We start from the raw sequence: 12,827 nt of genomic DNA on the forward strand, positions 1-12,827 counted from the left end.
CTGGCGCTCAATATCGAATCAATCCACCTAATGAGAGAACAGCGTTACTCCTGCATGGCTGGGGGCGCGCAGAGGAAATTGCGGCGTCCGATTGAACCTCAGCAGCCATGGATGGTGCAAACAGCCATTGATCACCGTTGAGAAGGCCACTAAAGTTTGCCCCAGAGAAGTCTCTGCCATGAAGCTCGATGGCAAGGCAATGCCTTTGAATGCAAAAAGGTCCTCCTTCCTTAGTCCGTGTTCAGCTTGAACAGCCCTCCCCAGCTTGGGACCTCCCTCCCTGGCAGATGCATTTTATAGCTGTTGACCCCGCTGCAGCTTCCATGGCTGGAGGCAAAATCACCCTCTTCTTTTGACACTGGGAACGGGGGGGGGGGGGGAGAGTAGCCGTGCCTAGAGAACACAGGGCAATTTCACCACCAGCTAGTCAAGCCCATTGGGCCTCTTCACACCGGTGGTCATTTTGCGGGTGCCTTCAGCAACACATCACTGATGCAATCGGAGGGCATTTCTGGCGGATTTATACCAGGCTGACCACACCAACTGCTGCTTGATGCGTCATTCCACGATGCTTCCCCAATTTTAGCGCATTATTGCTGCCTGGAGGGGCACTCCCGTACACGAGTGCAACAGAAGGGGGACAAAAAAAAACACCCCTCCGGATCATTGGTTAGCATGAAAAGTTACAGGATTTCAGCAGGAGGTTATGGGGCATGTGCTAATTGGAAACAAAGCCGTATGTCTGCCCCCAAAACTTTCACAGGAGCAAACATTATTATTATTATTATTATTATTATTAACAATAATAATAATAATATTTCATTTGTTAATTGCCTCATACCTAACAGTGTCTAGCCAACTTACAACAGATATAATAGCATACAACATAAAACAGATATAAAAGCATACAACGTAAAACAGACTTAAAAACACACAATATAAAAAAAGATTAAAACCCAAATAAAAAGGAATTAATTAAACATCCCACATCAAGGGCCAAAGGCCTGAGTGAAAAGGAAGGTCTTTGCCTGACGCCTAAAGGTGGATAAAGGAGGCGCGGCAGGCATGCTTTCCTGGGGACAGCATTCCATAGCCAGGGGGCCACCACTGAAAAGGCCTGTTCTTGTGTTGTCATCCTCCGAGCTTCCCATAGTGGAAGTGCCTCTGATGGTGAATGCTGGGTCCAGGTTGGTTCAAAACCAGCACTTGGAAAGCAAGATTGCATATACGCACGCTGATACCTTACTTGCTCTGGATGGGGATTGTGTGAGTGTGTGTAGAAGCTAGCCTATGGTAGAAAGGTCAAATGTGCATCTTTTGCTCCACCCATTTTGACCCTGGCTCCACCCACCACTGACATGTGGCCCCTGGGAGGTTACCCAGCAAGGAATGCGGCCCTTGGGCTGGAAAAAAAATCCCCTATCTTTGCTCTACTCTGTACCCGATTCAAAGCCTGGCCCTCCTCTCCCTGCAGGAATCGAGACGGCCGGCTCCAGCATGGAACAGTCATGTGCTGCCCCCTGGTGGGCACGTGAGGAATTTTCAAACCCATTAAGACAGATTTCCTTTTTGAGAGGGGAAGAGAATAAAGCATTTGTCCTTTTGCTTTAGTTCCGAGGCGGAGGAGAGAAAGGAAAGAACACTTCTGCAGGGAGGATTTATTTACAGATACTTAAGAGCCCCCCCCCCAAAAAAGGGGGGGAAATGAAGACATTTTCTCTACAAGTCCTCTCAAAATTCTTAATTCCTGGGCTCCTCCTGGGAGGAAGGGTGGGGTAGAAATCTAAATCTAATGATCAAATGAATTCAACAATTTCTACAAGGATGATAAACTCTCTGCCACGACTGGGCAACACAGGCATGCCGCTTTCGAGCTCGAAGGTGGCCCACAAGAGTCCGCCAACCCATCAGCCGCAGAAAGAAGAACCGTCAACTGTTCTGGAGGCAACAACACACATAGAGACAGCAGACGCTGTCTCCCGGGTCCACCCAGCTCAGTACTGACTGCATTGACGGGCAGCGGCTCTCCAAGATTTCAGATCAGGGACGTTCCCAGACTTACTGGGAGACAGAGGGAGAATCAAATGGGGGATCTTCTGCGTGCAAAGCAGCAGAGGAGGCCGGTCCAGGAGGGCGGGTGCAGCAGCTCCCCCCCCTACAACCTCTGCCTTCATCTCAGGGTTGCCCTTGCAGAGATTGGCAAGGGTGAAGATGGGGGCAAAATGGGAAGCAGTTGGCTCCTGCGTGGGCTGCCCTGCTTTCCACCCCACCAGTCCCCACGGAGAGGGCCACCGCGAAGCAGATGGCTCTACCACTGACCTACGGCCCTGGCCCGATGTCAGCAAGAGAAGGCCAGGCTGGCCCCAACTGGATACAGATGGTGAAAGCTGAAACTCAGCACTTCAACCTAGACTTGGAAAAACCAATTTTCCTCCTCCGCTCCCCTCTCCTTGCGCGCCTTGTCTTTTTAGTTTGCAAAACCGAGGGCACGGCCTCTCTTTCTCTCTCTAAATCAATGTGAGCCACTTTGGGGAGACGACAATGGCTTGAAAAGCCGGATCAAAATATAGCCAAGAAATAATAAATAGCTGGGACAGTCAGGTTTTGACTAACCACGGTTGGAAGGTTAGGTTCCCGTCAACTATGGTTTCAAGGCCAACCATGGTTGGAAGGTTAGGTTCCCGCCAACCATGGTTTGAAGGCAACAACCTCCAGCTAGCAGTTCTTGCAATCAGTTCTGCGGGAACCAAACTGAGGTCACATCCATGCCTTACATTTAAAGCACATATTAACACACATTGAAATCACACTGCTCCCCCCAAAGAATCCTGGGAAACGCGGCTTGTTAAGGGTGCTAGGAATTGTGGCTCTTTGAGGGGTAAACTACAGTTTCCAGGATTCTTTGAGGGAATGTGCCTTAAATGTACAGTGCGGATGCAATCGGAGACAATACCACTTCTCTTTCATTTCCCTTTCCCCCCTCCCCAGCCCCTGCAGCCTGAAGACTATTTTTCTGGCAAAAAGGAGAATTAAAAATAAAAAGAGAAGAGTGACTTAGGAGTTGGCAATAAATAAATAAATAAATAAATATCACAAATTAAAAAACAAAGCAATTTTAAGGGAAAAAATCCTCCCCTGCAGAGACTATTTTGCAGGTGCTGAGCCGTCATTTCGCCATCAGTTTAAAAGCACTTAAACGCTTTGGCCGTGCCATCAGGCATGAAGGAAGCCTCACTGTTAGCAAACTAAATGGAGTTTCAAATGGGAAAGGCCACAGCGCAGGGTCAGGAAGAAAAACTGTGGACTTAAAAAAAAACACCCAATGACCTTGCAGGAGACTAGCGCAGAGCGCTACTTAACGGGTGACCGCAATCCGTTTTACCGCAAGACTGGGTACTGCTTTCTCTTCCCACAGAAATCGCACAGAGGGTGTTCTCTGTGCAATCTCTACAAAAGGTAAAAGCAAATTATCAGGCCCGCATTTACCCACACAGCAGAGTTTCCAGATTGAGCCACAGAGTCCTTTGTCCTACAAGATTTTTAATGCCACCTCTCCAGATATATATATCCAAAAGCAGGTAAGTCAAACAGGTGAAGTATTTACCCGACAGTAGACTGCTTTGAAAGCTACCGTGCCAAAATGCAGGATTCTGTCTTTGCCTGATCTATGTTTAGGTGCAGCAGAGGCAATTTTTATACCCATTGTATAGATAGGAAAATAAAGGCTGAGAGAGAATAAGCAACCATGCCAAGACAAGCCCAGGACAGAAGGGAGGGCTGGAAGATCAAATCCCAATCCATCCTCTACAGCAGGTAGGGATAGGGGGAATATATCCATTTTAGTTTCTTTCTGTTTGTCATTTGTCCAATCTCAAGTTTGGCCCTCCACATTTTCAAATCAGTTTCTGATTCATTTATTTTTTAAAAAAAAGGTTCTCATGAAAATTTATGAGCTTTGTAGAGCAGATTTCTATCATACAACATTTGTATGCAATTTTGCCTAACTCACACATTTTTGCAAAGCTATTTCACAGGAAGCTAGGAAATATACTGAGTTAGACCATGGGTTCATCTAGCTCAGTAATGTCTACACTGACTGGCAGCGCCAGGAGTCTCTCCCAGCCCTACCTGGAGATGTCAGGGATTGAACTTGGGGCCTTCTGCATGCACGGCCAATGGCTACGGCCCTTCTACAACGTAACACATTTTGCACATTATTTTCAATAATGTATGCACACCTTACCCTAGCACATGCATTTCTGTACATGTTGCTTGGCTAGAGAACAGAATTGCAAAATTCAAAGAGCAGCACATTTTCGAAAGATGGCCGCGTTTCAGTTTGCATACTGTTTCAGAAAGTGCGGATTTGGCACGCCTGCGGCCCTCCAGATAGACTCCAATTCCCATCATCCCCGGCCATCAGCCATGCTGGCTGGGGCGGATGGGAGTTGAAGTCCAAAAACATCTGGAGGGTCATCCTTGTTTAACTATGGTTCGGTTTAGCATTATATGCCTTTATTTTCCTATCTATACAATGGGTATAAAAATTGCCTCCGCTGCACCTAAACATAGATCAGGCAAAGACAGAATCCTGCATTTTGGCACGGTAGCTTTCAAAGCAGTCTACTGTCGGATGGACCCAGGTGGACCCAGAAAAGCAGAGCAGCGAGGGCATCAAGTTCCCCGGAAGGCCACCAAGCTGATCTCACCTTTTTGCAGTCCTGGCAAAAGACCGCCGTGTTCCCCAGCAGGCCCAGAGCCTCCCCGCAGAGCAGGCACTGAGACAATCCGTTGCCCATCACGTTCTTCTGCATGTTTTCCAGGCGCTCCACCAGACGCCTGCAAACCAAAGAGTTTCCATCAGGGCAGAACCCCCCGAGCAACGCGTTACAATCGCCGTGGAAATCTTGCAGGGGGAAGAGCGCCCGTTCACCAGCGGATGGACACATCTGTCCTTTTAGACTTCTCTCAGCTGCTTATTTTTTCTGAATCTTCGGTTCTGCTCTGTACGGTTTGTGAATGACTCTTTAAAAAGCGCTCACGAATTTTCACCAGCATTTTCATGGGCTATTTCCCCTAATACAGCCTTTCCCAGCTTGCGGATCCCCCAGTGTTGCTGGACTACGGTTTCCATAATTCCTGGCCATCGGCCATGCTGGCTGCAAAGGCTGATGGGAGCTGGAGTCCAGCAACATCCGGGGACCCAAAAGTTGGGAAAGGCTGCCTTAATATACAAATTGTCGTCGGCAATTTTACCTAACACACAATTCGGAAAGCTGCCAATTTCGAAGAGCTGCTGTATTTCGGCTAGCTTTTTGTTTTGGGAAGTGCAAATGAGCTGCGTTCCCAGTAAAACACACACCGAACCATATTTCTCCAGCCTCCCTGCCTACACAGGCTTGAAAGTCCCACCATGACGTTCTGTGGCCAAGGTGGAATCAAGCTCAAGACTGGCTGCGACTCCAGCAGCAGCGAGCCCCCTAGCTCCAAGGACATCCCTCTTATGTCACACTTGAGAGCGCTGCCTACATCAGCTTCCTATATATGAGAAAGCAAAGTCCGCATTTGCTTCTCTAGGTCGCCCTTCCACGACAGGGGTGAGCCTCAGGCCTGGCAGCCGAGTGTGGCCTTCTAGGCAGTGACAGCTCTGTACCAGTGGCGCAGTGGAATCCGTTCCACGTGTTAGTTTGAACTTTCAAGGAGCTGTCCAAGGTTCTGGGACCTATTCCCAAAAGAGGTTCAGCCCCTTGGACAGCTCCTTGAAAGTCCGGACTAAAACCTGGAGCAGATTCCGCTGCCCTACTGACACGGAGCCGCCAGCCACCATCGCTTCCAGGCCTCTCTCTCTCGCCCTTAGAATGGGCAGAAATGAGTCCTTGAACTCTGATAGCGCTTCTTGCTTGTCTGGACAAGGGCATGCCTCGGAGAGGGGTGGAGCCTGGGAAGAATCCCAAGGACCAGAGACACAGGCCTGAAGGGCCACACATTTGGCTCTGGGGCCCAAGGCTCTCCACCCGTGATATAAACCATCACAGTGGCACACAGTGGCTGAGAAAGCAATGTTTCCTGTTCACCTTGCCCGGGGCAAAATGGTCATTTTCTGCTTATTTTCCCCTTGGATTCCTTTGTCTGTATTTTTCCTCCCTTAAAATGCCACATGCTCGAATTTTTTTTTTTTAAAGGGTTTCCAAATCCACTGGGCCCAGAGATTTATGATCCAGAGATATAGGAAACCCCACTAGGCTCAGAAATGTACCATTCAGGGGGAAATGTCAAATCTGAAGATGTAACCGCCAAACGAGGCGGGTTTTGCCCTGAGGATAAGGGAGGGGGCGTTACCATCAACAAGCAAATGACTCCGGCTAAGAAACCGTTCAAATGGGATCTGCAAGGAAGGAACGCCTAAGCCAGCTCGCTGCCCTCGGCAAAAGCAATTTCCCGGGGAATTAGAAAGTAATGAAGGGAGGGATGGCAAGGAAATAACCGTGTTGACTGCAGGGCTGGACTCAACAGGCCTCAAAGATCTTTCAACAACAGGCCTCACCGCGTCGAGTCATTAAGGCCTCATTTGGGCCAGGAAATGAGGTTCGGACTGCTGCAATTAAAAACAAACAAAACTCTCCTCTCTCCAAAAATAACAGAGCCTTTAGACCACTAACAGTTTTCTGAAACTGTCGCCGCAAGGTGGACCCAAAAGCTGTTCGGGGGCTTTGGTTAGCGTTTCACTGCATGGTTGCGTTCAGGAACCTTTTCCAGGCCGAGAGCCAGATTCCCTTCCGGGCAACCTTCTGAGGGCCACATGCCAGAGGCAGGCAGGGCCGGAGGCAAAAGCGGATAGAGCAATGCATGTAAGACTTTAGCTCGGCCTAGTAGGGTAGTTTCTAGACACATTCACACACCCCTCCCTCTCCTCCATCCCAATAAGCAAGAGGCATCATCAGAGTTCAAGGACACATTTCCAGCCAAGCAGAAAGACTCAAGGAGGATCCAAAACAGGGCCAGAGTAGGGGATGGCCTGGGGAGAGATCCAAGAGCCAGGAAGGGTGGTCTGGGGACACCAGCGACTAGCCCTGGGGCCTTCCGAATGCCCACAGCCCTTCCCCGCAGGAATCTCGCCATCGCCATTTCTGATTTGTTCAGTCTTAAATTCAGCCCCTGTTTGCAGAGCTTTGTTTTTTTTTAAGTCATCATGAAAATTCGTACACGGATTCTCTCCTAATATATGCATTTTTGCAAGCAGTTCCACCAACACCCCCAAGACATTTTGGCACATTACTGTGACCAGTGTACGGCCTTTGTGTGGACTTTCCCCCAACAGATGCTTTCCTTATACACCGTTTCCAGTCGGAGAACGGCATTGCAAGAAATTCACATTCACCTCCTAAAATCCATCCTTAGCGTGTGGTACCATCTTGGAGCCACCATTGCCTCTTCTTACAAATCACCTTCATCCTGTCTGCTGCTGTTCCAACTATAGTTGCAGTAGACAGACTTCAGGTGAGATTAAGTTTCAGACAGGTTTATCCATTCATCTGGTGAGGTGGCCCTGAAGGGAGAGACACCAAAGGGTTTTCACCCTTTGGGATATTCCTTCGGGGTACGATGATGGCAAGAGCGCTCCCCTTGGGCGATAATTACTCAGAATGTGCGTAAACCTGGCTTCCAATTGAGAGGCGGAATGCTGGGGAGCCGAGTCTGCGGCAAGACAATGAAGAAAGCTCAGAGATCAGGTGTGATTGATGGTGTATCTGCTAATGTCACTATTATGTACCATTTTTATCGATTTACTGTGCTTATTTATCGTACCCTTGCGCTCACATTCTAAGCTTATTACATTTTTCTTTCATATTACTGTTTCGTGCTTCGGGGGCCACAAACGGTAGATGAACAAACCAGACATAACTGTAATCTTATGGGCCATAAGATAAGTGGCATAGAAATTTGAGAGTGAGGAAGCAAAGGGGCAAGGCAGCTCAGCCGCAGAGCACGCAGCCGAATCGACAGAATGAGAAACGCTCCGTTATACCGGGAGCGCAAGCAACCATACCCAATTCTTTGCTGCTCGACCACGTCTAATTTCTCCGCCCGATGGATGACCTCCAGGATGACCTCCATTTCCTTCGAGTTCAGCGCCTGCGTTTTCCTCTGCCGGTCGGTCTGGAATGTGTGCACCGACCAGCCAGTCTGAAGCCTAGATGGAGGACAAAAGAAGAGGGGCGGGAAGCATATGCTTAGGCCACAGACTACTCTTCAGACACAAGATAGTCTTCAAAATCGGCCCCTGCAATTGGCAAGTCAGACAGAGGCCATCTTGGACTGGTCAGACCTTGTATAAATATAAGAAGTCCCTCTGCCCTTGCCTTTTCCCTTGTTGGAAGTAAAGCACCAGCACATGTTACAAGTGACCTGAACCAGTGGGGGAGACAGACGGAAAGATAATCTAGTCTTCCCTCTGCTGGTTCTTCCTCTAAAGTGCTTGTTGCTTTTGCAGGCTTTGCTCCTCCCTTCCTGCTTTTCCCAGTCATACAGTGCTTGCTCCCTGAGTGCAGGCCGCATGGCTACTTTGGCGTGTATGACTTTCTCTGTAGAAATAAACCTTAAGTTCCTTTATTATTTCAACTACCAATCTTAACAGACTAGTTATTTCTGCACTCTGCTGCAATATATCTACGTCTATGTCTATCTATGAAAACCCTCTGGACTGATTCCCAACCCCGCCTGGAAGGAACTCAAATCCTAACTGGCATCTCCAAGTAAGACTGAAAAAGACTCCTTGCCTGAAACCCTGGAGAACTGCTGTCTGTCGTGTCAACAGTCCTGAGCTAGATAGAGCAACAGTATAAGGCAGCTTCCTACATTCCAATTAAACCAGCCCTTAATTCAGAACCATGGGGACTTGAACCTTGCTTTATTTTTAGGGGAAGAACTGTATCTCAGGGACAGAGCCCCTGCTTTGCAGACAGAAGGTCCGAGGATCAGTCCTCTGCCTGAAACCCTGGCGAGCAGCTGCCAGTCAGTGCAGACAGTACTGAGCCAGGTGGACCAATGGTCTGACTCGGTATAAGGCCGCTTCCCGAGTACCTGCAGGGACGGATCTGTCATGAAATACCACACACCGATCCACAGAATGACAAACAGCAATACATCACCAGCCATAAAAACATCCCACGCATAAAGAAAGGCTGGCCGGAGATGGATTATTTTAAAATAAATAAATAAATAAAAATTAAAAAGACTAAAATAACCCTCCAAGCAATCCAGTTTTTAATTTTGAGCTTTACTACCTTCCGGAAGGCCGTAACAGGCGGTTCAACCCACACATGACTGGAGCTGTTGACGCATGTCGATATATTTCACTGCCGTTTGGCATGCTCACACCGTCCCGTGTAATTTAATTTCCAACCGGGGGAAGGAGATAAGACCAGGGCGAGTGGGAGGGACAACACAATCAGCCCATGTGGGCCACACTCCTCGCCAGAAAGGGCACGCACCAGCCATAAATTATGGGCAGAGGGTTCAGTCCCGTCCTCTCTGCCTCAGACCCAGGCATAGGGAACCTCTGCCCTCGGAACTCTCCCTAGCCCCCTCCCCCTCCCCACAGGCCACGCCCCTTGGCTGCCCTGCTTCACACCCTCCTTGAGTGCTTTTGTCCCACTGCGAACTCATCCTTGAACTCTGATCAGGCCTCTTACTCGCCTGTGGGGAGGATCAGGAGGGGTGTGTGCATAGCAACTAGCCGGCTGTACAGAGGTGATATTTACATCCATAGCTCCACCCACTCTTGCCTCTGGCCCTGCCCACCACTGGCATGTGGCCCCCGCAAAGTTGCCCAGAAGGAAATGCGGCCCCCGAGCTGAAAAAAGGTTCCCCTGCTGCTGAACACAGCCACGCCGTGAAACACAAACCAAAGCCTGGGAAACGGTTCCCCAACCCTGGCCTAAACCATCATGGCTTCCGCTCCTTCCCAAAGAATCCTGGGAACCGTTTGTTTCTGGAGGGGTCCGAGAGCATCCCCAGACCCTGTCATAGAACTACAAATCCCAGGGTGCCCTGGGGAAAAGGGAACGCCAATTAGATCTGCGGAACCCTACAAAGAAGTTTTTGGGAAGACAGAGGCTTACTTCCCCCAAAAGGTTCCCCGCCATAGCTCTACTGCATTGGAAAGTTTCCCAGAAAAGCCACATCACTGGAGTCACCCCACACTGGAAAATTTTAATTGGGAGGGGACTTAAGCTGCCCGGGGAATGCTGATTGATGGGCAGCTCTTTATAAGACCACAGCCAGAGGTAGTTAGCAGCTGCGATGTTGGTGAGGCCATGGAATCCGCTCTGGGTTTTAGTCCAAACTTTCAAGGAGCTCATTGAATGTTCGGATGAAAACCCAGAGTGGATTCACTGCCCCACTGACATGGCAGCTGGCACTGACAACAACAAACAAAGGAAATCTCCCCAGCAGGAAATGGTTGCGGAGGGGTTAAAAGGAGACATACTTTGCCCGGAGAGCCAGCTGCCTGTCATTCGGACACACCCACTGGTCATTCCCGTTGCCAAAGATAGTGTCGGCCATGGCAATGCAACACCCAGACGGCTTCTGACATCAAAACTGCAGGAAAGGGGAAATTATGTAATTTTAAAAAGGAAAAAAGACTGAATTTGCAGCACTGCAGATATGCACACACACGCGCGCATATATCTGCACAAAGTACAACACTTTTTTGATGCCATGTGCAAAGGACAAAGGGGGAGCCCCGTCCCCCTCAACACCTCAGTGGATTTGCGAAGTCGTCGAGTCACGCAAGGTCGGGAGGCCAGGGCTTGCCTTTGTTGTGTTCTGAGGGAGCTTCTACGATCACAACCACCCTGCGAGGTGGGTCAGGCCAAACATTTCAGACTCTCCCCCGCCCCCTGCCCCAATGCTACCCAGCAGGTTTCATAGCTAAGCAAGTATTTCCATTCTGGGATTTTCCCACATCCAAGCCTAACGACTGGGGTCAGTAACTTAGGGGAACTGGCATTTGAAGTAGGGATCTGTCAGTTTCATTCCTCTCAATTTCTCATTTTCCAAAGCTTAAGTTTGTGTCTCTGCATTTCTGCAGTGATTTGCTTTCTTTTTTTTTTAAATCCTCGTGAAAATTCTCCAGCCTTTTAGGCCGCAATCCAACTTGCATTTAGGCCAGGCTGAGGGGAGTTGGATGCAGTGGATCTCCAGCTGAGCCGGCTGGGTCCTGGCTCAACTGGGCTACGCCAGCGTAAGTCCCTCAGCCCAGCTCAGCCAAGACTGGTGCCAGTGGAGCCAGGGAAAGTCAAAGTAAGACCCGACAAAGGGACGTATTAGAGAAGGGCTTAGGCCACATCCAACTCGTGTTCGGAGCACTCCTGTAGATCCCAATCCAAGCAAAAGTTACACCAAGAAAAAGGTCGGTCTACGGAAATAATTGCGACGGAAATCAACAGAAAGGGCTTACCACCCGGTAGGGGTATTTAGAAGAACAGGCTTTTACTTTCTGGTCCCGCATGCAGCTCCGGGCTGAGCCGGCGTTCAGCTAACCCAGGGACTCCTGAATGGCAATTGGATGTGGCGGAACTTTGTGCGGGCTTCTCTGGCTGAAGCACAATTGACGATGGCATCCCCCGAAGTGGACTCCTCTGCCCATGTGAATTTCTCCTAACACGCACATTTTGGTATGCAGTTTTATTTATTTATTATTTAATTTGTATCCCGCCCTTCCTCCCAGCAGGAGCCCAGGGCGGCAAACAAAGGGCTAAAAACACTTTAAAACATCCTAAAAACAGATCTTAAAATACATTAAAACAAAACAGAGTTAAAAACATTTAAAAAAAAAAAAAAACAACTTTAAAAAAGGTTAAAAACATTATTAAAAAACATAGATTTCACCATGTATTCATTTTCTGCACATTTCCCCCTAATATTTTTGTAGACATTGCTTGGCTGAAGAACTGCATCGCAAAATTCGGGTATGTGCGAATTTCAAAGGATGGCTGCCTTTTGGTCCTCATATTGTTTCGGAAAGTGCGAATTTGATCAACTCGGCTTGAACGACAAACTGAATCTAATTTCTCCCCCGTCCCTAGTTTGGAGGTAGACTGCCTCTAAACACAGAGGTTCAAATTAGCCACCTGACCTTGGATCCTACTGAGAAGAGGGAGGGATGCGTGGATGATGACAAGCAATTAAATTGTGGGTTGCAACAAGTTTATCATCCATTGTCCTTTATGTCCAGTCGACTTCCGAATAGCAAATACTGGTGAGCAAACAGGAAAGGGCTATTGTCCTTATGCCCCGCTTCCTGGAGGCCTCCAATTGGCCGCTTTGGGCAGCCATGACACCCCTACTGTGTTCCAGACGGCTTTTCCTACAGGATTCCCATTTCCTTTTTTAAAAAAAATCTGGCAGCTCTTAATTGGAAAGGTGGCCACCAGGCTTTGCAAGGCAAGCCTTCCCCATGCAACAGGTGAGACGGCGCTGGCGTGAACGGAAGCTCCCCTATTAAATATTTAGGGAGGCCCACGCATTCAATATTTGACTTATCAGCAGTGACGTCTGCAAGCAGCGTATCGATAAGAGGCAGATTTGCAGGTTTGCTCATTTTAAAAAAAGAGAGAGAAGCATCAAAGCCATCCTACACTTGTTACAAAGCGAGCTCCCCTGCCCTCTGAACCAGAAGTGGGGTGTGGGGGAAGAGAATCACAAGACGTGGAGTCAGTTTCTGTAAATATTGACTCCCAGAGGCCTTGGTATCTCAACTGCACAGCCTGACCTCCCTGTCTGTTTCCCCCACGACAAGGCTCCCACAAGAGCTGTAGCTA

At 48.8% G+C, this 12,827-nt stretch overlaps 1 protein-coding gene across 6 annotated transcripts in view; it reads right to left on the minus strand.

The window, feature by feature from the left end:
* RPH3AL (rabphilin 3A like (without C2 domains)) overlaps window positions 1-12,827 on the minus strand; it is a 54,579-nt gene that overhangs the window by 21,529 nt on the left and 20,223 nt on the right. For 4 of the 6 annotated variants that reach the window (XM_061605322.1, XM_061605319.1, XM_061605318.1 and 1 more), the window contains 3 exons: window positions 10,490-10,602; window positions 8,048-8,191; window positions 4,710-4,839 (listed from right to left, as the gene is read on the minus strand). In XM_061605322.1, the coding sequence (XP_061461306.1) occupies window positions 4,710-4,839; window positions 8,048-8,191; window positions 10,490-10,566 (351 nt within the window). In that variant the 5' untranslated portion in view covers window positions 10,567-10,602. Of the gene's footprint in view, window positions 1-4,709; window positions 4,840-8,047; window positions 8,192-10,489; window positions 10,603-11,464; window positions 11,665-12,827 lie in introns of all 6 variants that reach the window. The other 2 variants (XM_061605320.1, XM_061605324.1) reach the window with 2 other exon arrangements.

Source organism: Rhineura floridana, chromosome 21 (assembly GCF_030035675.1).
Source record: "Rhineura floridana isolate rRhiFlo1 chromosome 21, rRhiFlo1.hap2, whole genome shotgun sequence".
NCBI classification, from domain to species: Eukaryota; Metazoa; Chordata; class Lepidosauria; order Squamata; family Rhineuridae; genus Rhineura; species Rhineura floridana.